Source organism: Microcebus murinus, chromosome 6 (assembly GCF_040939455.1).
Source record: "Microcebus murinus isolate Inina chromosome 6, M.murinus_Inina_mat1.0, whole genome shotgun sequence".
Classification (NCBI taxonomy): Eukaryota; Metazoa; Chordata; class Mammalia; order Primates; family Cheirogaleidae; genus Microcebus; species Microcebus murinus.
The window spans coordinates 1,894,242-1,918,102 of record NC_134109.1 but is presented as its reverse complement, the minus strand read 5'-3'; the positions used below and the strand labels follow the sequence as shown (position 1 = coordinate 1,918,102).

At 71.7% G+C, this 23,861-nt stretch overlaps 1 protein-coding gene across 2 annotated transcripts; it reads right to left on the bottom strand.

The window, feature by feature from the left end:
- Positions 1–437: 437 nt before the first annotated feature.
- Positions 438–22,772, bottom strand: JAG2 (jagged canonical Notch ligand 2). 2 transcript variants are annotated; one of them, XM_076003650.1, is made up of 25 exons: positions 22,426–22,772; positions 15,164–15,221; positions 13,360–13,611; positions 13,192–13,252; positions 9,693–9,823; positions 9,491–9,610; positions 9,240–9,353; positions 8,965–9,078; positions 8,698–8,811; positions 8,570–8,616; positions 8,315–8,488; positions 7,304–7,454; positions 7,059–7,211; positions 6,854–6,967; positions 6,077–6,190; positions 5,877–5,990; positions 5,602–5,718; positions 5,136–5,163; positions 4,971–5,056; positions 4,354–4,467; positions 4,155–4,270; positions 3,582–3,830; positions 2,925–3,056; positions 2,052–2,208; positions 438–1,824 (listed from the first exon to the last, which is right to left on the bottom strand). In XM_076003650.1, exons 1-25 carry the CDS (start codon positions 22,762–22,764, stop codon positions 1,325–1,327), a joined length of 3,669 nt encoding a protein of 1,222 aa, XP_075859765.1. In that variant the 5' UTR covers positions 22,765–22,772; the 3' UTR covers positions 438–1,324. The 2 variants fall into 2 exon arrangements, with proteins under 2 accessions (XP_075859765.1, XP_075859766.1); XM_076003651.1 differs by lacking the exon at positions 8,698–8,811.
- Positions 22,773–23,861: the final 1,089 nt, after the last annotated feature.

Here is a 23,861-nt window from a genome sequence, read left to right as displayed (position 1 = left end):
CCCTCCTTTTTCCTACAGATTTGGCTCCTCTACTTGGCGGGCCCTGCCCCTCACAGGGCTGGGGGTCGGGCCCCCAAACCGAGGTCCAGCTTGCCCGGGCAGTGAGGTGCAGGAGGCCTGCTTCCCGCTTCCACGCCCTCGAATCCTGATTCCTTAAACCCTGACGGCCCGTCGTTGCTACGAACTTTTAAGCTATTTTATAAAGCCTCTTCTGGCTGTTCTTAAGTAGGAGCCTGGCGCTCCCCTTGCCTGGCCATGCCCAGGAAGGACTGGCGCCAGCCCTTCCACCCCGGGGACGCCCAGGCGCCCGCAGGACCCTGGCTCAGCAGGATCCCCCTCTGCCAACGCCCCACGCCTGCTCCGCCTTCCCGCGCCTCTCTCTGCACGGCGCTGCCCAACCTGGCTCCGAGCAAAAAAGGAACAGCACCCAAAGAACAAGGGAGGCCAAAACGTTTAAGTTATTAAATCAAATATACAGAGTGATTCATTTAATATGTACATATTTACAAAAATGCACTTTCACGCGGAGGGTGGCCGGTGGGACCCGCGGGCGGGCGGGCGGGCGGCGCCTGGCGCCCACGGCGGGCGCTGACGGTTGCGGGGGAGGGTCTGTGAAGGCACTTGTCGCGAGCTCCAACGCTGCCCCCATCCCGGGAGGGGAGAACCGCGCGGTCGGGAAGGGCACTTCTGAAAGCACAGTGGACAGATCTCTGGAGCGGGTGCTCTGAGCAGGGAGCGAGGATGGCGGCCGGCCGGGACTGGCTGCGAGAGCGAGGGTCTGTCCGCCGGCCACGGGCCACGCCGGGTGGTGGCCTCCAGCCCCCGACAACTGCAGGTGCCACCACAGCCACGGGCCACGCCGGTGACCATGCCACGTCCACGCCCGAGGCCGCGCCAACCGCCATAGGTCCCACCTACAGCCACGGGTCCCACGACAGCCTCAGGCCAGGCTGCCAGCCACGGGTCTCACCGGCTCTGTGGCCCGGAGCCACGGAGAAGCCGGAGTGAGGAATAGGAAGGAAGATTCTGTAAACAGTGCACAACCTCTGGTAGCAAACGTTATACATTTGGTGAGAACAGACACCCTTGCTCTCTCCTGCCACTTGGCGAGCGCGACGCACGGGAACTTTACAAAAATAGCGACTATCCGAGAATACTCCATTGTTTTCCACCTGACAGTTATCGAATAATTTATACAAGGTTAAAGAAATGTAGAAAATAAACATTTTTTTGGTTTTTGGTGTTTTTTACACAAAATAAAGGAACTATGCACACGGCCTCGGCCTCCAGGCCCGGCAGGTGGCATGGCGCCCCGAGGGCCGCCCTACTCCTTGCCGGCGTGGCGTGCGTCGCGGGCGCTCCTGACCGCACGGTTGTCCACCTTGGGGCCCGCGGCCCAGCGCGCAGGCCTCCCCGGCGGCGGCGAGCGGCTGGGCTCTTTGGTGAGCCTGTGCGGGAGGAACTTCTCCACCTCCAGGGAGTCCTCCTCGCCCCGGCACAGGTCCTCGTCCTCCTCGTCCCCCCCGCCGCCCGCGTGGCCGGCCGGCCCGGGCAGCGCCTCGCCCGCCCTGCGTGGCGGCGGCGTGAAGTTCTTGCAGGGGTAGAGCACGTCCTTGTGGCCCCCGCCGCCCCCCGGGCCGCCCGGCCGCTCGATGGGGTTGCGGATGGGGTTGAGCGGGGCCCACTGGTTGTTGGCGCTCTCCTCCCGAGGCAGCCGGCTCCTCTCCCGCTCTTTCCTGCGCTTGCGGGTCCACCACACGCAGATGGCCACGCACGCCAGCCACAGCACGCTGAAGGTGCCGCACAGCACGGGCACCAGCACACCTGGGACGGGCCAGCAGGGCTGCTCGGGTGCCAGCCGCACACCTGGCCACGCCCTGCAGGTCCCACCTTGCGGGGAGGGGCCCAGGCGGGGGCTGGGGGGACAGGACGGGGATGGGGGCGGCAGGCGGGGGTGGGGGGTGTCCCTGCCCCCAAAAGCTGGGCGCCCGCCCCGGGGGACCACACCTGCCCACAGGTTCCCACAGTGGGGCTCCCCGGCGCCCACTCACCCGTGGCGGAGCCGCCCACGACGACTGTTTCCACCTTGACCTCGGTGACGGCCAGGAGCAGCGAGCTGTTGCCCCGCTGGGTGATGGCGGCCACGATGGCGTGGGCCGCGTCCTGGATCAGGCTGCTGTCCGGCAGGTCCCACGCCGGGCTGAAGGACTGCGGCAGAGCACAGCGCTCGGGCTCAGCTAGGCACGTGGCAGAGCCCAGGGTCCCCAGGAGGAGGGTCTGGGGCTTCCCTGCGGGGCAGCCAGGGCGGGCGGGTGCGACTGGGCCCTGCCCCTGCAAGGCCCCAACTCTCTGTGGCCAGCAACCCGCCCCGCACCCTATCCAGCTGGGTGAATCCCGAGACCACCCAACACCACCCCTGCGCTTGCCACGGTGCTACAGCCACATCCACTGCTGGCCCCCACCGGCGGTGTCCTTCCCCCAGTCACCCCAACACACGCTCCAGCCCAGCCCCTCTGTCCGCCATGGGACAGGCGGCCCCACCACACCTCTGCTCCCCGTCCCTGAGAAGCGGCCCATGGTCTGCCATGTCCACCAGGCCCCTCCCCTACCCTCCCCGACAGCCCTGATGCCCGCGCCCTCTGCTCCCTGGGGCCCTCGCCCCAGACCCTCCCTCCCCCCAGGCCCAGGCCAGCCCCAGGGGGCGCTACACAGGCGCCCAGGGTTGCCCCACTGTGTCCTCCCGCCCCGCCATGCCCTCCCGCCCCGTCGTGTCCTCCTGCCCCATTGTGTCCTCCCACCCCGCCCCACTGACTTCCCCAGGTCCCCACTGGCTCCAACATGGGAGGCACCCTCAGCCGGGAACCCCCCAGCAGCCTGAGCAGGGTGGGGCCCGGGACGCCTCGCCCACCTCTCCCCGCACTCACCACGGCCACCTCCACGGCGCTGGCCCCCAAGGACGCGCGGTCACAGAGCAGCACGAGCAGGCGGTCCCGGGCCACGGACCTGGTGGCCGGCAGGGAGCGGATCCCGGAGCAGATGGCGCCCACGGTGGTGCCCTGTGCAGAGACAGGCACCGAGGCCCTGAGGCCGAGGCCCCCAGCCTGTCCCCATGCCGGGGTGCAGACCAGAGCCAGGGCGGCAGGCCCAAGATGACAGCCCCACCCCAACCCATGGCAGAAGTGGCCGCAGGGACGGGTTTTAGCTGGTTCCGAGCTCCTTGCCGGGGGCAGACAGGGTCACGTCAGCCCCACACACCCGGAGGACAAGCGTGGGACCATCATGGACCACAGCCAGCGCACAACTGCCCGCACAGCCGCAGGCCGAGACCCAGGGCAGGGGCACAGCACCGCCGGACAGGGCCCTGGGACGGCCGCACAGATGGGCACCCCGGCCCGGGCCCCCGCCAACCCCCCGACATGTGGGGCCCAAGGCTCCCTCTCACCTGACCCCACAGGGCCACTGTCCCCAGCCAAGAGTGGCTCTGCTGGGTCAGCAACGGCTTCCCTGACACCAGGGCTGGGCCACAGCCAGGGAGGCCACCGAGAAGCAGAGGCCAGCGTCTGGCTGCTGCTGCCACTCACCTGGGGCACTTGGTCTCGGTTGAAGCGCAGCGTGAGGCGGGCACAGTTGTTGTCCAGGTGGCCGGAGCGCGGCAGGCAGGGTGTGCTGGGCGGCAGGGGCTCCTCGGCGCCACACTCCCCCCAGGCCTCGCAGGGGGGCTGCAGGCACTGGCCCGGAGCCTTCTCCCGGCACCTCTGCCCCAGCGGGCACTGGGCGCTCAGGGCATCAGGCTGGCCGGCCAGGAGACAGGGCTTCCACCCGCACCACACCTGAGCAGGTACGGACAGGTGAGGACCACAGACAAGCATAGACACCATGTCGGGAGACACAGACACACCGCAGGGGTCAGCAAGCCCCAGGCCCTGCCTGCCCTGCTACCTGGGGCTCCAGGTCCAACCTGACGCTGGAGTAGGTGGCGCTGGGCGGGACCCAGGCCGAGCCTCAGTTTCCCCAGTCACACAAGAGGTGGGGCCTGGTTGTGCTCCCTCCTCCCAGCATGTCCCTCAGGTGAGTGGACACCCGACCCCAACACAGTGAGCCCCGGGACCACGGGCTTGACACCGGACGGGCGGCTAGCTCTCGGGTGCCCCTACCTTGCTGCAGTCCCGGCGGCCATCCAGGCAGCGGCAGCTGTTGCAGTCCTCCACCCACGAGCTCCCGTGCGGGAACGGGGCGCCCTGGGACCAGCAGGACCTCCCGAACCCGATCACTGTGGGAAGAGGAGGCTCGAGGGTGGGCGGGGGCCACCCCTGCCCGGCACAGCCCCCGCCCGGCGCGGTCACAAGTCCCTACCTTCCTGGCAGCGAGGGCCAGCCCGGCCCGGTGGGCAGCTGCACCGATAGCCGTTGATCTCGTCCACACAGGTGGCCCCGTAGGCACAGGGCGAGGACTGGCACTCGTCAATGTCTGCGGGGAGTGTTCTAGCTCAGCGGCCACGAGGCAGGCCCAGCACCGCCACGGGGGCCAGGACGGGGCGCGGGGCCGGGCCCAGCTAGAGCACGCCTCTGGCCAGGAGCATGGGGCCACCGACCGCCCAGCCCTAGGCCTGCTGCCCCCCCCCCGCCGACGCCCGCCCCCACCCGCACAGAGCAGGGGGCGCAGGGAAGCTGGACCACCGCCCACGTCGGGCTGCAGGCTCTGGCCCGGTGGCCCCTGTCCTCCTCCTCCGTTGGCCCCGGCCTGGCCCTCCAGGGCCCCACTTCGACGGGGGGCAGGGTGCACCCCAGGAACCCGACAGGGCACAGACACAAGGGGAAACTGAAGCTCAGAGAGGCTGGACGTGAGCATGCTGCCACTCTAGGACCGTGGACCTCGACATGCCCAAGTCTTGACCCCAGGGCCGGGCTGGGCCGGAGGGCTCCCAGGGCTGAGGCCACGGCCCGTGCCTGCCTGCCGGCCCCGTCACTCACTGATGCGGCAGTCGGGACCCGCGAAGCCAGGTGCACACTCGCAGCGGAACCAGTTGACGCCGTCCACACAGATGCCGCCGTTGTAGCTGCGGGGAGGGTGACGTTAGTGGTGTCGGGCGGGCCCCCCGTGGCAGGCAAGCCCCACACCACCAGCCCCGCACTCACCAAGGCAGGGGGTTGCAGTCGTTGGTGTCTGCGTTGGAGAGAGAAGCAGGCGGTGGGCACAGCAGCCCCGGGTCCCCCACCCCAGGCCTGAGCCCAGACTGCCGGGCAGGCACCTGCACGGCTGCCGCCAACTGGAGTGGGGGGCTGAGGGGCGGGGAGGTGTCGGGAGCCTGGGCAGGGTCACCACAGAGGGTTCTGGGGCACCCGTAGTTGGGGGCAGGGACTGCGACTTGGAGGGAACAGGGCCGCAGGCAGGAACCCACGGTGGGGGCTGGGAAACGGGGGTGGGGGCGTGCCCTGTGGAGGGAGAGCCGGAGGGACGGTCCCCCCTTGGGGCCCGGGGGTTGGCGTGGACTTGGGTAGACAGGGGGGTCGGGGGCAGGCCGGGGAGCAGGTGAAGGGCCCCCCGCAGCCCCGACTTGTGGCTGTACCGCCGACCGCGCCCCCACCCCAGGCCCAGGCTCACTGTGCGTGCAGGTGCGGCCCTCCCAGCCGTCCCGGCAGATGCAGGAGAAGGAGTCCCCGCTGCCCACGCAGGTGCCCCCGTTGGAGCAGGGGTTGGGCAGGCAGCTGCTGTTCTTGGCTGCGAGCGCGAGAGGCAGGGCGGCTGCTCGTCTGGCGCTGGGCGGACCCGGGTGCCCCCACCCCAGCCCCGAAAGGGCGGACGGGCCCAGGCGCACGGGCGTGCCCCCAGCAGAAGCCCCCCACCGGCCCAGCATGCCCCGGGGCGCTGCTGCCCACCGACAGCGCAGGTGCCGCCCTCCCAGCCGGGCGGACAGGCGCAGCGGAAGGCGTCGCCGCTGTCGTAGCAGGTGCCTCCGTTGCTGCAGGTGTAGGCGTCGCACTGGAACTCGCCTGTGGGCACACGCGCGCTCAGCGGGCGCCGGGCACAGGGCCCTTCCCGGCGGGCGGCGCCCCAAGGCAGGGCCCGGGGCACTCACGTGAGTGGCAGGTCTTGCCCTTCCAGCCGTCGTGGCAGGCGCAGTAGAAGTCGTTGACCAGGTCGTAGCAGCGGCCGCGGCTGTGGCAGGGATCGGGAAGGCAGTCGTTGGGATCTGGGGGCGAGGACGCCGGTCAGCAGGGGGTCACCGGCGCTTGGGGGGGCTTCCCGGGGGAGGAGGCGCCAGAGCGGGGAGGGGAGGGGTGGGTGGGGGAGGAGCCCCAGGTGGCAGCCGCCAGGCCCGGGCGCAGGTGGGAGCCTCCGGGCCAGAGACCGGCCTGGGAGGCGCGGGAGGCGCAGAGTCTGGGGCGGCACAGGCCCGGGCACAGGTGGGAGCCTCCGGGCCAGAGACCGGCCTGGGAGGCACGGGAGGCGCAGAGTCTGGGGCGGCACAGGCCCGGGCACAGGTGGGAGCCTCCGGGTCAGAGACCAGCCTGGGAGGCGCAGAGTCTGGGGCGGCACAGGCCGGGGCGCAGGTGGGAGCCTCCGGGCCAGAGACCGGCCTGGGAGGCGCAGAGTCTGGGGCGGCACAGGCCGGGGCGCAGGTGGGAGCCTCCGGGCCAGAGACCGGCCTGGGAGGCGCAGAGTCTGGGGCGGCACAGGCCCAGGCACAGGTGGGAGCCTCCGGGCCAGAGACCGGCCTGGGAGGTGCAGAGTCTGGGGCGGCACAGGCCCGGGCACAGGTGGGAGCCTCCGGGCCAGAGACCGGCCTGGGAGGCGCAGAGTCTGGGGCGGCACAGGCCGGGGCTGCGGGCCGGGGCGGCGCCAGCCCACTCACTGGTGTCGCAGAGCTCGCCCTCCCAGCCGCTGGGGCAGAAGCAGCGGAAGGCGTCCACCTCGTCGATGCAGGTGCCGCCATTGCGGCAGGGCTGGCCCAGGCAGTCGTCGATGTCTGCGGGGCGGGCGGAGGCGGTGAGCCAGGGCCCTGGGCCAGCCCTGCCCCAGCCCCGGCCCGGCCCGGCCCACGGTGCCCAGCCACTCACTCTCGTGGCAGTACGCGCCCGTGAAGCCGCTGTCGCAGACGCAGGAGAAGTTGCCCCCGGGCTGGCTGACGCAGTGCCCGTGCGGGCCGCACACGCCGGACGGCGACACGCCTGGCACCCGGGGCCCCGCCTCGGACCCGCAGCCATCGATCACTGTGGGGGCGGCGGCAGGAGTCAGGCCCGCCCTGCCCAGGCCCCCACCCTGCCCAGGCCCCCCTCCCCCCCGCTCTGGCCACACCCCGCACCTCTGCAGGCCCCGCCCGGGCATGGCTGGCGCGGCACGGAGCAGTTCTTGCCGCCAAAGTCGTCGGGGCAGGCGCAGTAGTAGTCGCCCTCCAGGCTGTAGCAGTGCGCGCCGTTCTGGCAGGGGCTTGGCCGGCACAAGTCCACGTCCACCTGCAGGTCAGGGGCGGCTGAGTCCAGCCCGACGGAGGCACAGGCCGGGCCTCCAGGTCCTCACGAAGGCCGGTCCCTGGGAGCCCCCAAGGCCTGGCTCCCGCTCAGCTGGACGCCCAGACCCCTCGGCCCTGGGCCGGGCAGTGCCCACCTGAGACCGTGCGAGACCTGACTGTTGGACAGACACACCTGTGGGGCCACCAGGCCAGCCCTCCCCTCACCTTCACAGCCTCCTCGGCCTGGTGGGTGGTGGCACCCAGCCTCAGGCCCCTGCTGGCAGGATGGCCAGGTCCTGACCCCGACACTGCCAGTCCACCCTCGGAGCCCAGACTGCGGGTCCTTCCAGAACCGGCCACTGCCACGCTCCTTGGCCCTGAGGCCAGAACCCTGCCATGGCCCAAGGGGCCCGCTGCGCAGGAGGCCCACCCTGAGCACACAGGACAGGGCAGTGTGGCCGGGCGGTGGGGCTGGAGGGAGGCGGTGGCACTGGCTGGGACCCACCAGGACAGGGCTGCACCCCCCACCCTGCCCTGTGGCCTCTGTCAGGTGGCCTGTGTGCCCCGCCCCATCAGAGCCACCTGCCCTCCAATCCCCAAGGGAGTGGACAGACAAGCACCCGGGCAGCCAGCAACCTGCCGGGGTTCGGCCCAGGAGGCTCCTAGCTGACAGGAGCCTGACCCCGTGACCCCAAGAGCCCCCCCCACTCCGGCCTGCCCAGCCAGGCGCCCGGGACACTGGGACAACTCCCCCCACAGTGCCTCCCAGTCACTCGGGCAGCAGTGACCAGGGCTCCCGGCGGCGGGCGGGGCAGGGGGGGCGGGGCAGGGCGGGGCGGGGTGGGCAGCCGGCACAGGGCTCACCTCGCAGAGCAGCCCCGAGGAGCCCTTGGGGCAGTGGCAGCGGAAGCCATTGGCCAGGTCTTCGCAGACGCCGCCGCCGCGGCAGGGGCTGCTGGCGCACTCGTCCAGCTCCCACTCGCAGTGCCGGCCGCCGAAGCCGCGCGGGCACACACACTGGTAGCCGTTCACCAGGTCCTGGCGGGGGGTGGGGGGTGAGCCTCACGCAGACGCCCGGGGCCCCGCCCGCCCCATGCCCTCCCCTCCCGCCCGCCTCACCTGGCAGGTGCCGCCGTGCTGGCACTGCCCGCGGCAGTCGTTGATGTCTGGGGGCGGAGAGGCGGGGTCAGGGCGGGGCCCCGGCTCGCCCAGCCCCGCCCGCCTGCGGCCCACCCGCCCGTACTGACTGATGTGGCAGTTGGCGCCCCTCCAGCCCGGGATGCAGTCACAGTAATAGCCGCCAATCAGGTTTTTGCAAGAAAAAGCGTTAAGGCACGGCCTCCCCTCGCACTCATTGGCGTCTGTGGAGGAGACAAGGGGTGCGTGGGGCTCAGCCCCCGCCCGCTCGCCGTCCTGGCGCCCGCAGCCCATAGCACCCGCAGCCCGTAGCACCCGCAGCAGCCGCCACACGCACAGCGCAGCCCATGCAGCTCGCCTGGCCGGGAGGCCCTTACCCAGCTGGCAGGTGGCCCCCACCCACTGCTCGGGGCAGATGCACTCGAAGCCGTCCACCTGGTCCACGCAGGTGCCGCCGGCCGCACAGGGGTTGGAGGCGCACTCGTCGACGTCTGCGGAGGGTGGAGAGAGCAGGGGCGTGGTCCACGCAGGGCGGTGGCGCCGCGTGGCTGGGTTTTCCTGCCCCCGTCCCCCGGCCATGGTGGCCATAGCCCTGTGTGGACTGGAGCGCCCCACCGCACCCCACAGCAGGCCGGAGCCCCCAGACACGCACCGATCGCACACGTGGGCCCGCTCCAGCCGGACGGGCAGTGGCACTCGAAGCCGGACGGCACCTCGTGGCAGGAGCCCCCGTTGGCACACGGGTTGGAGGCACAGGCGTGCTCGGCTGCAGAACAGGAGTGGGGGTGGGCGGCGGCCAGGTGCTCCTCCCCAGCCCACCAGGCCCCAGGGCCGGGGGAGAGGGGCCCCCACCCCCCACACAGGGAGGCCGGAGACCCGGCCCACCCGGCAGCCCCCACGTACCCCGCTCGCAGTTCTTGCCCAGGTAGCCGTCGGGGCAGGCGCAGCGGTACTGCCCGGGCTCAGCGTTGGTGCACGTGCCGCCGTTGGTGCAGGGCTGGTGGCTGCCGCAGTAGTTCAGGTCTGGGGGCGGGGCGGTGCTCAGGGACTGAGCGGCCTCACCCCTGCCCCACCTCCCAGCCTCCGCCCCGCTGCCCCCGGCTACCTTTGTCACAAAGCAGGCCACCCCAGTTGGTCTCGCAGTTGCACTGCCAGGGCGCCACGCAGCTGCCGTGCACGCAGCCGGGGTATGGGACACACTCGTCGCAGAACCTCCCCTGCCAGCCGTAGCTGCACCTGGGGAGGGCGGCGAGCATGAGGCCCAGCGCGGTGGCCGGGAGGCAGGCACAGCATCACGCGGCCACCCCCAGGGCCAGCGGCCTCGGGCCTTTGAACTGGAGCGGCCCAGAGCCAGGCCAGGGTCACAGCCCCACCGTCACGGGCATTCCCGGCCGCTGGCCGCAGACAGCCAGCCCCAGCTGTCCCGTCAGTCCTCCCTGAGCTATTTTGGGACTCACCCTGAGCTGGGCCCCGAGAGCAGGTGCCGGGAAAAGGAAGGCCCTGCCGGGACCCCGGGGAGGAGGACGCCAGCTCAGAGCGGCCAGGTGCTGCAGGGCCCGGCAGGAGTCCCCCGCCCAGCCCCACGGAAGGGCCTGGCTCAGCTGCGTGGGGGGCTCATCCCCCCAGAGGGGGTGCCACGGCCGCCTGAGCCAGCCCTGCTGGAGCGGGGACTCGGGGCACTTCCCGACCCACAGGAGCTCTGGACGCACGCTGCAGCACAGCCTCGAGAGGCCTCCAGCCCCACGGCCACGACCCCAAGGCCAGGCCCCGCTGTGGGGTCCTCCAGGAGGCAGGCAGGCCGCCGGGCAGGGCCCGGCCTGACCCAAGGTGCTGTCCTCGGGCAGATGCCCCAGGCCCTCTGGGCCGCCCTCCAGGCCCGGACGGGACTCCCAAGGGCCCCTTCCTAGAACCCTCAGGTCCTGCAGGAGGGGAGTGACGTCCAGGCTGCGTCACTTCCACACCGGCACCCAACACGTGAATTTATTTTTGTAGAAGGGAAGAGCCACGGCCCTTCCTGGCCGCCCTCGAGCCATGCAGCCGGCACCGAAGGGACACCAGCCCAGCTCAGCTGCGTGGGAGCAGGAAACTGAGGCTGCGGAGAGACGCAGCCCCGGCGTCCAGCCAGGAGGCAAAGGGGCCTCGCATTCCCGCCCAGAGTCCTGCCTCCAGGTGACACCGGGGACCCAGGGCGGGGCTGCGGCGAGCCTCAGTTCACCGCCAGAGAGCGCCCAGCCGGGCCCAGAGCCCAGACCTGGCAGGTCCCAGGGTGCCGCCAGGGCGGGGCCCACGCCGGCCCCCACCTTCCCGGCTTCCCCAGCAGCCGCTTGGGGCCTGGGGCGGCGGTGGCAGGAAGACAGGGCCATCTCCGCAGCATCCGGTGGGGGGGTCCTGCACTGAAACCTGAGCCCTGGGCTGCCGGCAACAGCTGGGCCTCACCCACAAGGCCGGAGCTGTGGGTGGGGCTCGCCCGCCACCCCCGCCAGCCCGGCCGCCCGCATCTTCCTGCGCAGCCCATGCCGGTGGGCACGCACACTTCTCTTCCACCTTCCTCCAGCCGGGGTGGGTCACTGGGGCTGCCCTGCCACCAGCCACCCAGGGACACCGGTGCCGCCGTCAAGGCTGCACGGCCCACACAGGGCCAGGCGAGGACGTGTGGGGCTCACACCCGGGACCCGCGCCCCCCGAACCGCCACGCTCACGTCCCCACGCACGCCGCCACACACCCGCAAGGCAAGGCTGTGGGCGCCAGCTTCTGGGCCGCCCCTCGCAAGAGGCCAGCCCAGCCCGCATGGGGCCTCTGCCGTGCTGCCCACACTCGGCGTGCCTGAGATCCCTGCGTGCACAGGTGACCGTGGGTGAGCCCCGGCCTGCTCCGCCGCCTCCTTACCCCCAGGGCCGCCCTCACACCGCCTTCAGGGCCTAGCACGGGGGTCGCCCCCCATCCCCAGCCTGGCTCTCGAGTCAGACAGCTCCCAAACCCTACGCCTCCTCTCCAAACTCACTGCTGTGTGACCTTGGAGAAGTCACTTGAGCTCTCTGTGCCTCAGCGTCCTTGTCTGAAACCACACATGGAGGCAAACCCACTCCTCAGAGGGAGATCCGGGCATTAGGTGGCCCGAGGCTGGCACGGGGGCAACGCTCGCCCCTCCCTGCTGTCTCCCCCCGCTCAGACTTGCAGCCCCTCCCATGGGCTCCCCCCACCCCCAGCTGCCTGCCCCCAAGGGCAGTACCCCACGGCAGTACCCCAGGGCGGTACCCCACGGCGGTGCCCCACGGCGGTGCCCCAGGGCGGTACCCCAGGGTGGTACCCCACGGCGGTGCCCCAGGGCGGTACCCCACGGCGGTGCCCCAGGGCAGTACCCCACGGCAGTGCCCCAGGGCAGTACCCCGCAGCGGTACCCCACGGCAGTGCCCCAGGGCAGTACCCCACGGCAGTGCCCCAGGGCAGTACCCCAGGGCGGTACCCCAGGGCAGTACCCCACGGCGGTGCCCCAGGGCGGTACCCCAGGGCAGTGCCCCAGGGCGGTACCCCAGGGCGGTGCCCCAGGGCGGTACCCCACGGCGGTACCCCAGGGCGGTACCCCAGGGCGGTACCCCAGGGCGGTACCCCACGGCAGTACCCCACGGCAGTGCCCCAGGGCGGTACCCCAGGGCAGTACCCCAGGGCGGTGCCCCAGGGCAGTACCCCACGGCAGTACCCCAGGGCAGTGCCCCAGGGCAGTACCCCACAGCGGTACCCCAGGGCAGTACCCCACAGCGGTGCCCCAGGGCGGTACCCCAGGGCGGTACCCCGCGCCCGGCCCAGCCCACTCGCAAGCCATCAGCGCCCGGCTCGAAGCCCCTCGCCTGCTCCAGCCCTGCCCCGGCCCCTCCGGCCGCCCATCTGCTTCCTGTGCCACCACGCAGCAGGGCCACCCACCCTCTGGCCCGGCCCACCCCAACGCCCGGCTCAGGGCCACCAGCGCCGGCCGCCCGCACTCGCAGGCCTTCACCAGCTCCCTGCCGTCCGCAGCCTTGACCCGCGGGAGGCCGGGACACCCCTGGGCCTCCTCTCCCTCTTCCCGCAGCCGCTGGGCTTTAGGCGCCACCTGAGTGCCGCAGGCCACCCTGCTCTCAGACATCACCCTCCGGCGTCACCCGCCTCCCCTCTGCCCTGCCCGCCCTCCTGGGCCACCCACACCTGTCGTGACTCCTCGGCTTAGGGTCCTCCTGGCCCACGCGCCTCCCCTCACCCTGTATTAGACCCACTCACACATCCCTGGGCTTTGCCCCAGGGTGTCTGAAGGGCTCACCTGCCTCTTCCCCCCTCAGCCTTCGCCACCCTGCACCCCTGCACCCGCCCTCCCCACACAGTGGCCGCCCGGTTCCTCCTCCCACCGTGCACGGCTCCAACCCCGCCACGGCCACGGCAGCGCATCCGTCCTCGGCCCACAGGCCTCCCTCTAGCCGCCCTCCCGCCCTTCCCCGCTGTCCTCCAGGGGCTACCGCCTCAGACACACCCCACGCACGGGACAGGACGCGCCTCCCTGCACGGACTGCGAGACCCTCGGGAGCAGGGCCCACCCGACCTCCGGCAGGGCGGGCCGGGGCGCGGCGACACTCACCGGCACTCCCCGGGCACGCTGCAGCCCCCGTGGAGCAGGTTGCACCCTTGCTTGCACACGGCTGCGGAAGAGAGCACGGAGGGCTCAGCTGTGGCCGGCCGGCCCGCCCCGCCCCGCCCCGCCCCGCCCCCGCCTGTGGCCCCCACCGCCCCGCGCGCGGCCCCGCACCTTCCTTGCACTCCTTGCCCATCCAGCCGTCCATGCAGGCCTTGTTGCCGTACTGGTCGCAGGTGTAGTGGCCGAAGAAGTCGTTGCGGGGCCGGCAGAACTTGTTGCAGGTGGCGCTGTAGTAGTTCTCGTCGCAGCGCACGCGGATCTGCAGCTCCAGGTGCGCCACGTGGCCGCTGAAGTGCAGGCTCTTCCAGCGGTCCTCGGGGTTGATCATGCCGGCGTGCGACACCCGCTCGATCAGCAGCTCCTCTTGGGAAGGCAGCGAAGTCAGCGCGGGCTGCGGAGGCCGCCGGCTGGCCGGCCGGGGCGAGCGGGCCGCAGGGACGCGGCCGGGCCCACCCCCGGCCACCAGGCCCCCCACTCCTGCCCCCGCCCAGACGCAGGGGGCCGGGCGGGGCCGGGCTGAGAGGAGACACGGGCCCTGGGTCCCCACGCGGCACGGGAGAGGCTCGGCTGTCCTCCCCGTTCCCCTGCACCGTGACTCGCATCTGACTCCGCTCGGACGCCGAGACAGGCGTGGACTCAGCGTCCATCTGAACCTCGCTTTTCTTTTTCCCTCCCGGGACGGGGTCTCGCTCTGCCACATCATCGTAGCTCACTGCAGCCTCCAGCTCCCGGGCTCAAGCATCCTCCTGCCTCAGCCTCCCGAGTAGCCGGGACCACAGGTGCCACCACCACACCGGGCTAATTTTTCTATCTTTAGTAGGGACGGGTCTCGCTAAGTCTCCCAGGCTGGTCTGGAACTCCTGGGCTCAAGCGATCCTCTCACCTCGGCCTCCCAAAGTGCTGGGATTACAGGCGTGAGCCCCTGGGGGTAAGGTGGTGTCCCCAGCTGGTGGCACCAATCCCTACACTTCTGTACAAGTTGGTAATTTTCCTCGATAAAAGGTTAACGACCCTCCAGACCTCACTCCCCCCACCTCATCAGGCACAGGCCCGGGCTGCCCCTCGCTGCCCCGTCCCAGCAGGGCCCCGATGGCCTCTCGAGGCGCCCAGCCTGCCCGTCCACTGCCACCCTCCTCCCAGGAACACCCTGGCCCTGAGCTGCCCGGGGTCCCCCTCAGCGGCTCCCAGCCCGGCCCCTCCCACCATTGCCCCCACCCTGTAAGTGGTCGTCCTGCCGGCCACCGGGGCCACCCGACTCTGCTCTCTCACCACGTCCCGCCCATCAGCCACCCCTGTGCCTCCACCTCTGAGAGCACCCGGAGCTCCCCATCCCCGCGGGCTGCCCTGAGTCACCGGTCCCCCGCTGGCCCTGCGGTCAACCGGCCACGTGGCGGCCTGCGCCTCCCGTTCCAGGAGGGCCAGCATACCCCCCCCCCCGCGCACAGCATGCTCACGCCGCCTCGGGCCTTTGTGCAGGCTGCCCCTCTTCCCCCCGCGGGAACCCTCCCTGCCTCCCCACGCAGCCTCTCCACGCCGCTACACGGCCAGCCGCCCGGCCCCTTGTTCCGGGACAGACGGGCAGAGAGGAGCCCGTGAAGCCAGAGAGCCACTCGAGGGCACCCCACTCTGCTCTGTCCCTCACACGGGCCCCCACAGAACATGCCCAACAGGAGGACAACATGGACGAGGCCAGGGCTGGGAGACAGACACCGTACACACAGCTCTGCGAATCCCAAACGTGGCAGAGCTTCCTGGCAGCCATGACAAAAGGGGAAACAGCACGCGAAACCCTTGGGATGAAGGCGGGCTTCATCCTCCGCAGGCACAGGACGGAGACCCCGGCTACACGCAACCCGGGGCGAGGGGGGCCAGCCTCCCAGTGCTCCTGGGGGCCGCTGGCCTGGGGCCCACTCACCATTCGGGGTGGTGTCGTTGTCCCAGTCCCAGGCCTCCACGATGAGGGTGAAGGAACGCTGCAGACACAGGAGGGGCGGTCAGGTGCCGGGGCCCCCACCTGCCCGCCACTGCACTGGCAGGGGCGGGGCCCCCAGGTCTGCCGGGCGTGGCTTCTCCTCCCCAGCAGGGCCCCGTAGCACCCCCATCCTCAGGCCACGTCTCCCCGCAGACCCCAAGATGCCCCAGCTGGAAGGAGAAGGCTGCCCCCCGCCACACAGGCTGGGGGGCCAGGCGCTCCGCTCACAGGCTCCCCGAGCCCACGCCCAGCCCGCCCCGAGCCCAGGGGGAAGGGAAGTGACTCGGGCAGAGAAGTGGGCAAAGGCTGGAGGGGCCAGTGTTGAGTGGGAGCACCCCTCAGGGCCTCACTGGGGTGCAACACACAGCAGGGAACGTGGATCCTGCTACCACCCACCCAGAGAGACGACGCCCTGTCGCCCTGCCAGGTGTGCCCCACCACATGCGGGGAGCCGGGTAGAGCGCCTTCCAAGAGGCCTGCGCAGGTGCTGCCCCCGTACACAGCAGGTGCGGTAAACAGGTGAGCCCCGCACACCCGCCTCCACCCCAGAACACGGACCCTGCTGCACAGATGGGGAAACTGAGGCCCCGGAAATCCTGGGACTGCCCAGCACGGTCTCAGCCCGGGGCTGCCTTCCCCCTCTCCTCCGGCACCATCTGCCCTTGCGCCCCAGCCACTGCGACGGGGTGATGCTGTACAGCCCCACCACCCAGCAGCTGCGGGGCCAGCCCCCGCAAGGAGCCGCCCCGAGCCCCCGCAAGGGGCAGCCCTCGGAGCCCGGGGACCGCACCTCCCCTTGCTGCCCAGCACCAGGCACCCCTGCAGACACAGCCGTTCAGGAGCTCACTGCCTGGGGACCCCGGCAGCCACCAAGAGCACCCCAACCACCCTGCACCCAGCCCTGGCTCCACCCGGAGGGCCTGCGGGGCAGGGTGGGTCCGAGCACAAGGCCCGCTGGCTGGCTGCCCGCCCGAGAGGACACAGCACCGGGGAGTGTCTGAGCAGCCCACCGTCCAGCTCCTGGACCTGGCTGTGCTGGGGACAAGTATCTGTCCCCATGGAGACCTCAGGGCCCCCCTGGGCCATCTCCAGCCTCACCGCCCTGCCCAGGCAAGGCCCCGCCTCCCAGCCCCTCCCTGCCCACTCTGCTGCCGTCCACGCCCACACGCACAGCCTGGGGACCGTCTTCTGGTCCCCCGGCCTGGCCTCCACCTGTCCTCGAGCACAGACGCCTCAGGCCCACGACACTCACCCACCCTCATGGCCAGGCCTACGCTGGAGACCCTCCCCTGCCCACCTGCCTCCCAGACACCCAGGGACGGCCACACTACCTCACCTCCACCTTGGCGCACGGGTGGGGCTCAGGAGCCATGCCCACCCCTTCTAGAACCTTCCCTGGCCACATGGGACTGTCCCGGCCCTCAATCCCAGCTCTACGTCTCCCTGCAGCTGGGTTCCCGGCACCCGCCACAGCACTCCTGCAGCTCCTGCCCGCCTCCCGGTCCCACCCGTCCGCCTGGAAGGCCACCCTCCCCGGCCAGGCCGAGTCCTGGCCCAGCTCCTGGTGACAGTGGGCGCAGCCGGCCCCCTCCCCGGCTCCGCCTGCTTGCTCACTCACGCGGGGCGTGTGGTGGGCACGGCTCCGCCGCTGGGGACGCCACCGGGACCTGTGCACTGGTGGCGCAGGGAAGCGTAGGCAGGCCGCGGAGGGTGACCAGGCCGCAGAGTGACGGTCCACACAGAAGGAACGGGGCCAACTGGGCACACACGGCACGTGGGACAGAGTGGGGTCACACCGCGCGGGGCCAGCCCCTGGCACACGTCACTGAGGCCAGCGAGTCACTGGCTGCTGGGGTCGGCGTCAGGCCTGGGACCCCCGGGCTGCAGCAGTGGGTGGGCACCGGCAGGAGCAGGGAGCGGGCAGCAGGCCCGGGGCGCGAGGGTGAGGCCAGTTGGCCGAGACCTCCATGATGGGCAAGCCCACCGGCCAGGGCAGGCGGAGGACAGCCCAGGCCCGGCTCTGGGGTGCCCGGGGAGCTCCTCCCGGCTCCCAGGAAACCCCACGCCAGCCGCTCAGGTAGGATTACCGCCACCTTCGCCTGAGCCCAGGGCTCTGGTTACCTGCTCCCACGGGGACATGCGCCCGCCCGCCCTGGAGGGCCCCACCGCCCGCCAGCTGGGGTCCCTACACCTGGACGGCAGGAAGTCATCCAGGGAGAACCTGAGCTGGGTGCGGGCGGCACCTGCACGCCTCACCCCACCTGCCGGCCCTCCCAGCCCCTGCCCTCTCCTTCCCCGGGCCAGCCCCAGGACTCAGTTTCCTCCCCCGTGAACAGCGCCCTTATCCCTGTCCTTCCAGCCTGGTGGGCTGTGCTCTGGGACAGAGCTCTGTCAGTCAACCCCAACCCTGCAGAACAGCAAGGACAACGGGCCTGGGCTGGCAGGCAAAGGTGTCGTGCCCTTCTAGGGACGGGGCTGGGGCAGGTCAGAGACCCACCCCCTGCCTGGGCTCCCTGGCAAGCAGGGAGAGGAGCTGTTCCCTCCTCCCAGGCCGGCCACGCCTCGCCTGACCCACCCCCACTGCGGGAGCAGAACCGCAGGGACCGCAGCTCCCCACCCTCCGCCTGCGCCTCCCAGCCCAGACAGGGGACAGACAGCAGCTCTAAGACGTGGGAAAGGCAGAGAAGGGACCCGATGTGCCACCTCTCGGCCCAGGGCACCCCACATCCTGGGCACCCTGGGTCAAGTGTACCCGATGTCCCAGGCACCCCAGGCCCAGGGTGCCCCACACTCAGGGCACCCCACATCCAGGGCACCCTGGGTCAAGTGCGCCCCATGTCCCGGGCACCCCAGGATGCCTCACAGCCCAGGCCAGCACGCCCGAGCCTGCTGCCCAGGCCAGGGCTCCAGCCTGGCTTCTTCCCTCAGCATCCTGCAGCGGCCACCCACCCCCCGCGGAGCGCAGCGCTTGGTACAGGCGCCAGGAGCTCTAAGCACAGATATGTTTCCTGAAACCTGATCTTCTAAGAGGCCCGGGCCTCTGCCGCCATTGTCACCCCAGGGAGAGGGGGAGGGGGACGATCCCCCCAACAGGGCTCCAGGCCCCAGGGCCACAGCAGGAGCAGACCACAGGCCCCGCCCACACGGAACCCAGACGCCAAGCCAGAGACCAGCCGGCCCGGGTGCACCCCACCCAGCCCCTCCAGGCAGGGCCCCAGCAGTGAAGGGGGGGTCTCCAAGCCTCTCCCCACCCTGAGCTGGGATCGCTGCCGTAAAGCCAGGGTACAGCTGGTCCCAGTCATGCCCCGCCCAGGCCTGGGATCAGGGACCCCACTCAGGTAGCATTTCGAGGATGGGGGCTCCCGCTCAGGCCTGGCGTCAGGGACCCCACTCAGGTAGCATTTCAAGGATGGGGGCCCCGCTTAGGCCTGGGTCTGGGTACAAGGACCCCGCTCAGGACTACATTCCAGGGACAGAAACCCTGCTCAGGCCTGGGGTCTAGGGCCAGGGACCGTGCTCAGTTCTGGGTCTGAGCACAAGGACCTCACTCAGGCCCACATTCCAGAGATGGGGATCCTGCTCAAGCCTGCGGCTAGGGACAGGGACCCCAGTTCTCCTGGGGTCAGGGGCTGAGGACCCTAGCTGGCACTGGGATTGCAGAGATCCGGTCTCCCCACCACAACCTCCAGTTCAGGCCCTGTCCTGGCTCCCCATGGACCCCATCGTTGGCCCAGCCCACAGAGCTGCCTGAGAGGGCCCCCAAGAGCCACAATCCCCTCCAGGCCCTGCTGCAAACCCTAGCACGCTGTATGTAGCCTCTCTCCCCTGCACCCCTCATACTCCACTGGCCAAAGGCAGCCCTCCCTGCCTCCTGGGAGCCACTCCGCCAAGCAGCGAAAGCCCCCACGCCAAAGACGTGAGCGAGACTTCCGGCACGTAAGGCAGGCAGCCGGCACGGAGCAAGGCAGAGCCTGCCCTGAGTCCCCCACACAGGATCTCGGGTCCTACTGGGAAGGTGTGGGCAGGACGGGGCCGTGCGCCCAGTGTGCAGAGGGGAGGCCCTGCCGTGGGGGGAGGGTGGGGAGGAGGCCAGGGCCACAGCAGCCCCAGCCCCAAGCTCAGGAGGAGGCAGAAGGGCCTTGCACCTCACACCGCCAGGGGCAGCTCAGGTGAGCCAGGCACAGACCCCTGCCCAAGCCCCACGGCAGCTGGATGGCTGTGTCCACACCCCACCAGACACCCCCACTGGCACTCACAGCTTCCCGCCTCCCTTGGTGAGGCAGCCCTGCCCTGCCCCCCACGCCCCTGCCTGCATGCTGCCAGTGGGGAAGGGAAGGGAAGGGCCTGGGCGGGCCTGGGAGCCAGGCTGGGGCATCAGAGGAGCCTGAGCTCAGAGCCCTGCAGCCTCCCCAGCCTCATGAGGCCCTGTGAAAAGATGCCACCTCGCCCATAACACAGGTGAGGAAAGCCAGGCCCCAGAACCTTCTGGCCACCCTGGGCCTCAGGTGTCCTGAGCTGTCAGACACAGGGTCCACCCCAGGCCACCTCCACCCGCAGGGCCCCACCCACCCCACCGCTCCCCACCAACCCAGATCCATGTGGGGACCGTGCTCCAAGCACAGCTCCCTCGGGAGCCCGGTGTACCCAGACTGGGAACACGTGTGTCCCCGAGGCCAGTGCCGGGCTCCCCAGCTCTTGGACGCCAGCAGGTGGACCAGCTAGGCCGGGCTCTCCGAGGAAGCCCACTACCCACCAGGCCCCCAGGAAAGCTCCCTGCTTCCCCAGCCGAGCACCCCACTCCTCTTCCAACCCTCCAGGGCCACCGCTACACCCACGGAGCACTCGCGCTCACACACGCACGCGGGCAAACGTGGCCTCCGTCCTGCCAGCTACAAGCCAGGCACCAGGGCCATGCTAGGGTGACACCACCCTCTTGGGGAGCAGCTGGGGGTGAGGCCAGGAGAGAAGGGCAGCCTGGGGCAAGTGGCCTCCACCTCTCTCCACATCCAAGACCCTGAGACATCCGCTCAGGGACGCTGAGCCTGAGACCAACACACAACAGGACCCACAGGTCACAGACAGCGCAAAGCCCCCAGCACCCTGGAACCAGGTCGGGGTGCAGAGGGTGGCCGGGGTTACCAGCAGAGGCCAGGGGCGGGAGGGTCATTCACAGGTCAGGGGGTGGCAGAGGTCTGCAGAGCCCGGACCGCCTCATCCTCCTTCCACAAGGCCCTCCTCACCCCTGCTCCAGGGAGCCAGGAGTCCTCGCTGGGCCTAGGCAGGACCCCTCCCCTCCCCCCCCGCCCGTCTCAGCTGAAGCCACCCCCTCACTCCCCAGAGGGCCCGGACACCAGAAAGTCCTTGCTCTCCCCAGTCGCAGCCAAGCGCAGGTTCCGAACTCGCCCCAGCTCACGGGATGGAGCTGGACTTGCAGCGAGCCGGGGCGGCATGGCCGCAGGGCTGCCACCGACAGAGCGGAAATACCAGGGCGCTAGCATCACCGCGCCAGGCCCGTGCCTGGCAGCCAGGCTGCACGGCAGGAGAAGGGAAGGACCAGGGCTGCCCCCCAAATGCCCGGACATCCCCACAACCCCAGCCCCCACCCGGGCCAGGCTCCCCAGGGCATTTGAGGGGATCAGCTTCGAGCAAGAGGGAGGGAGGGAAGCTGGCCCCAAGGAAGGCAGGGGCCTGCCTCGGCCCATCCCATGCGTGGGGCAGAGAGCCACGAGCGACGCGCTGGCCGCCACATTCCTCCAAGGCCTCCCTGCCCCCACGCCCACTGCTGCCAACTCGAGCAGAAAACACATCCTCAGGTAGCGATTTGGAGCCGCGCTGGCTGGGGCCCAAGTGCAGATGACAGGCTGCAGGCCCTGCTCAGACCTGCCCGCCGCACCGCCGCGGGGGTGAGGGGCTGGGCGCATCCCAACGGCCCCCCCACGCCTACCCTGCCTCTGCCACCTCCGGGAGGGACACATTCCCCACCCGAGGCCCTGGGGTCAAGGGATACCCAGCCGGACGCGCGAGGGCTGGGGTATGGCCAGGGGGGCCCCCAGCCTGCTTTCCTCAACAGACGGGCGCTCAGGGAGGGGTGGGGACCGGGCAAGAAGCAAGTCAGCCTGGCCGGGCTCCGTGGGGGTGCGGCCTAGGCCCGGCCCAGCCTCCCACAGCGGAGGCCCTACTGGCCCAAACTCGGCCAGGCCTGGGCCCAGGTCCCAGTCTCTTTCAGGACCAGGGTGCTGTGCCTCTCACTGGCTCAGAAGGATCGGCCCTGGGGTCACTGCCTGGCATCCTGCTCCCCTGCCACTTATCACGGGCCTGCAGGGCCTCGTCGCCAAGCCCCAGGGCTCCCCCAGGCCCACCTGGCTGCCTGACCTGTCCCTCCTCGCCACTCACACCCAACTCCAGGCCTGCAGCACAGCCACCACGTACGCAGGTGAGGACCTGAGTACCAGGGCCAGACCCCGCTTCAGGAAGCAGTCAGCTTCCCGCCTGCCTGGGCCAGGCCTCCCACGCCTGCCAGGGCCGCCAAGGGATGGACGCCTGCCTACCACCGAGACGGACCCCACTCCCACCGCCGTGCCCAGGCCCGGGCTCCGGCCTGACTGGCCACCCCCAATGGAGAGCAGAGAACTCCGACTCAGCCTCTAGCCCTCCAAAATGCCAACCAACAGGACGATGCCACAGAGGGTCACAACGCCAGGGACGCACCGTTTCTCTGCTGGGGGATTCCGCGCCACTCAATCCCCTGTGCCCGGGTCCCCGGCTCCCGCCCTTGCCCTCGGGCATCCAGGAAACTTCGGCGGGCACAGGCTGGCCGCCGGCCCGGGCGGCTCCGCCGGGGCCTGCCCCGGACCAGCCCCAGCACGCGCGGCGCACATGCCTCCGCGGCCCGCCCGGCCCGGCGCCGCCCCCCGCCTCCCCACCCGACAGACACGCGCAGGGCGACGCAGGCACACGCCGCGGCCGCCCCGCCCCCGCCGCGACCCCGCGCCCCCCGCGCGCGCACGTGGCCGGGCGCGGACCGGGCCACAGAGCACGCGCCCCGGGCCGCCCGCCGCGCGGCGCCCCCTGCCGGCCCCGCCCGTCTGGGAGCGCGGCCCGCACGCAGGGCCCGGCCGCAGGTGCGGAGGGCGGCGGGCCGCCGCGGGGCAGGCGCGGGGCGCGGGGGAGGGGAGGGCTGGGGCGCGGGGGAGGGGCGCACGTACCGGCCAGGCGAACTGGAAGGGGATGACGACGAGGCCCGGGTCCTGGTCGCCGCCAGCCCGGGCCCGCGCCCGCGCTCGGTCCCCCGCAGCGCCCGCCGGCGGCAGGTAGAAGGAGTTGCCGCCCAGCACGGGCGTGGCGCCGTGGCCGTAGTTGCAGGGCCCCGTGGGCGTCACCTTGGCCTGGTACTCCTTAAGGCACACGCGCACGTACGTGTCGCACTCGTCGTGGCCGCAGCCCCCCGCGCGCGTCGTCCGGCCGTCGCCGTCACAGCAGGCGCCGCTCAGCAGCTCCCCGTTCGCGTTCCGCAGCGCGCTCAGCTGCAGCTCGAAATAGCCCATGGGCCGCGCCGCCTAAAAATAAGGCAGCGGAGAGCCGAGGGAGGCGCGGGCCGGGGTCGGAGCCGGGCGCCCGGGGTGGGGACGGGGCCGGGATCGGGGGCCGCGCGCCCGGGGTGGGACACGGGCCCTCCACCCCGCCCCCACCCAGCCGCGCCCGCCCCGAGCCCCCGCCGCGGCGCGCAGCCTCGAGGGCTCTGGAGCCGCGGCGGCCGCAGGCGGTGCCCGCCCGGCCCCGAGGGGCCACCCGGTGCGCCCAGTCCGCGCCCCCCGGCGCCGCCGCGGCGCCCGCTCACCTGCACCCAGAGCGCCAGCAGCAGCAGCAGCCGCCCGGCCGGGCGCCCCCGGCCCCGCGCGCGCATCGCCGCCCGACCCCGCCCGCCGGCCCCGCCGCCGCCGCCGCCGCCCGCGCCCGGCTCCGGGCCGCCGCCGGCCCCCAGCGCCCGCCCGTCCGCCCTCCAAGCGCCGGCGGCGGCAGCGGCAGCGGCGGCGGCGGCGCGGGCGGGGTCGAGCGCAGCGCCGCGGGCCTGGGCGGCGGGCGGCGGCGGCGGTGGCTCCGGCTCGCTGGCGGCGGCTCCCGCGGCCCGGCCCGGCTCCGGCCCGGCTCCCACCCGGCGGCGGCGGCGGCGGCGGGTCCCGGCTCGGCTCTGCGCGCCCGCGCTCCAGCCCCGCAGCCAACAAGTTCGGGACGAGACTGACAGCTCGCTCGCCCATTCGTCACCCGCGCACCTGCATATGCATGAGGGGGCGGGCCGCGCCGCGGGGTGGGGCCGCGCCCGGGCGCCCCGCTTTAAAGGCGGTGGAGGGCGCCGCCTGGCAGTGTCGGGTCGGCGCGCCCCGCGGGGTCGGGACCGCGGTTGGGCAGGGGCCGCGCCGCAGCGCCCCCTCCCGTGTCCCCGCCGGCGTCGGCAGCGGGCTGAGCGCCCCTGAGGTCGCCGCCGCGGTCCCTCCCGTCAGCGCGCCACCGCCGCGCTGTGCGCTGTCCCAGCGGAGGCGCCGCCGCGGCACAAGCGCAGCTCCAGGGCCAGAGCGGGACCGGCCCCCGCGCTCCGGCGACTCCCCCGCTCCGGCCGGCTGCAGGGGGCGCTGCTCCCCGCCCG

Coding starts and splice junctions, on each gene's coding strand:
- JAG2 (XM_076003650.1), bottom strand. CDS start 22,764: ATGGGCTATTTCGAGCTGCAGCTGAGCGCGCTGCGGAACGCGAACGGG. Junction 8,812..8,964: donor GGGGGCCACCTGCCAGCTGG/GTAAGGGCCTCC, acceptor TCTCCTCCACAG/ACGCCAATGAGTGCGAGGGG. Junction 1,825..2,051: donor CGTGGGCGGCTCCGCCACGG/GTGAGTGGGCGC, acceptor GGCCCGTCCCAG/GTGTGCTGGTGCCCGTGCTG.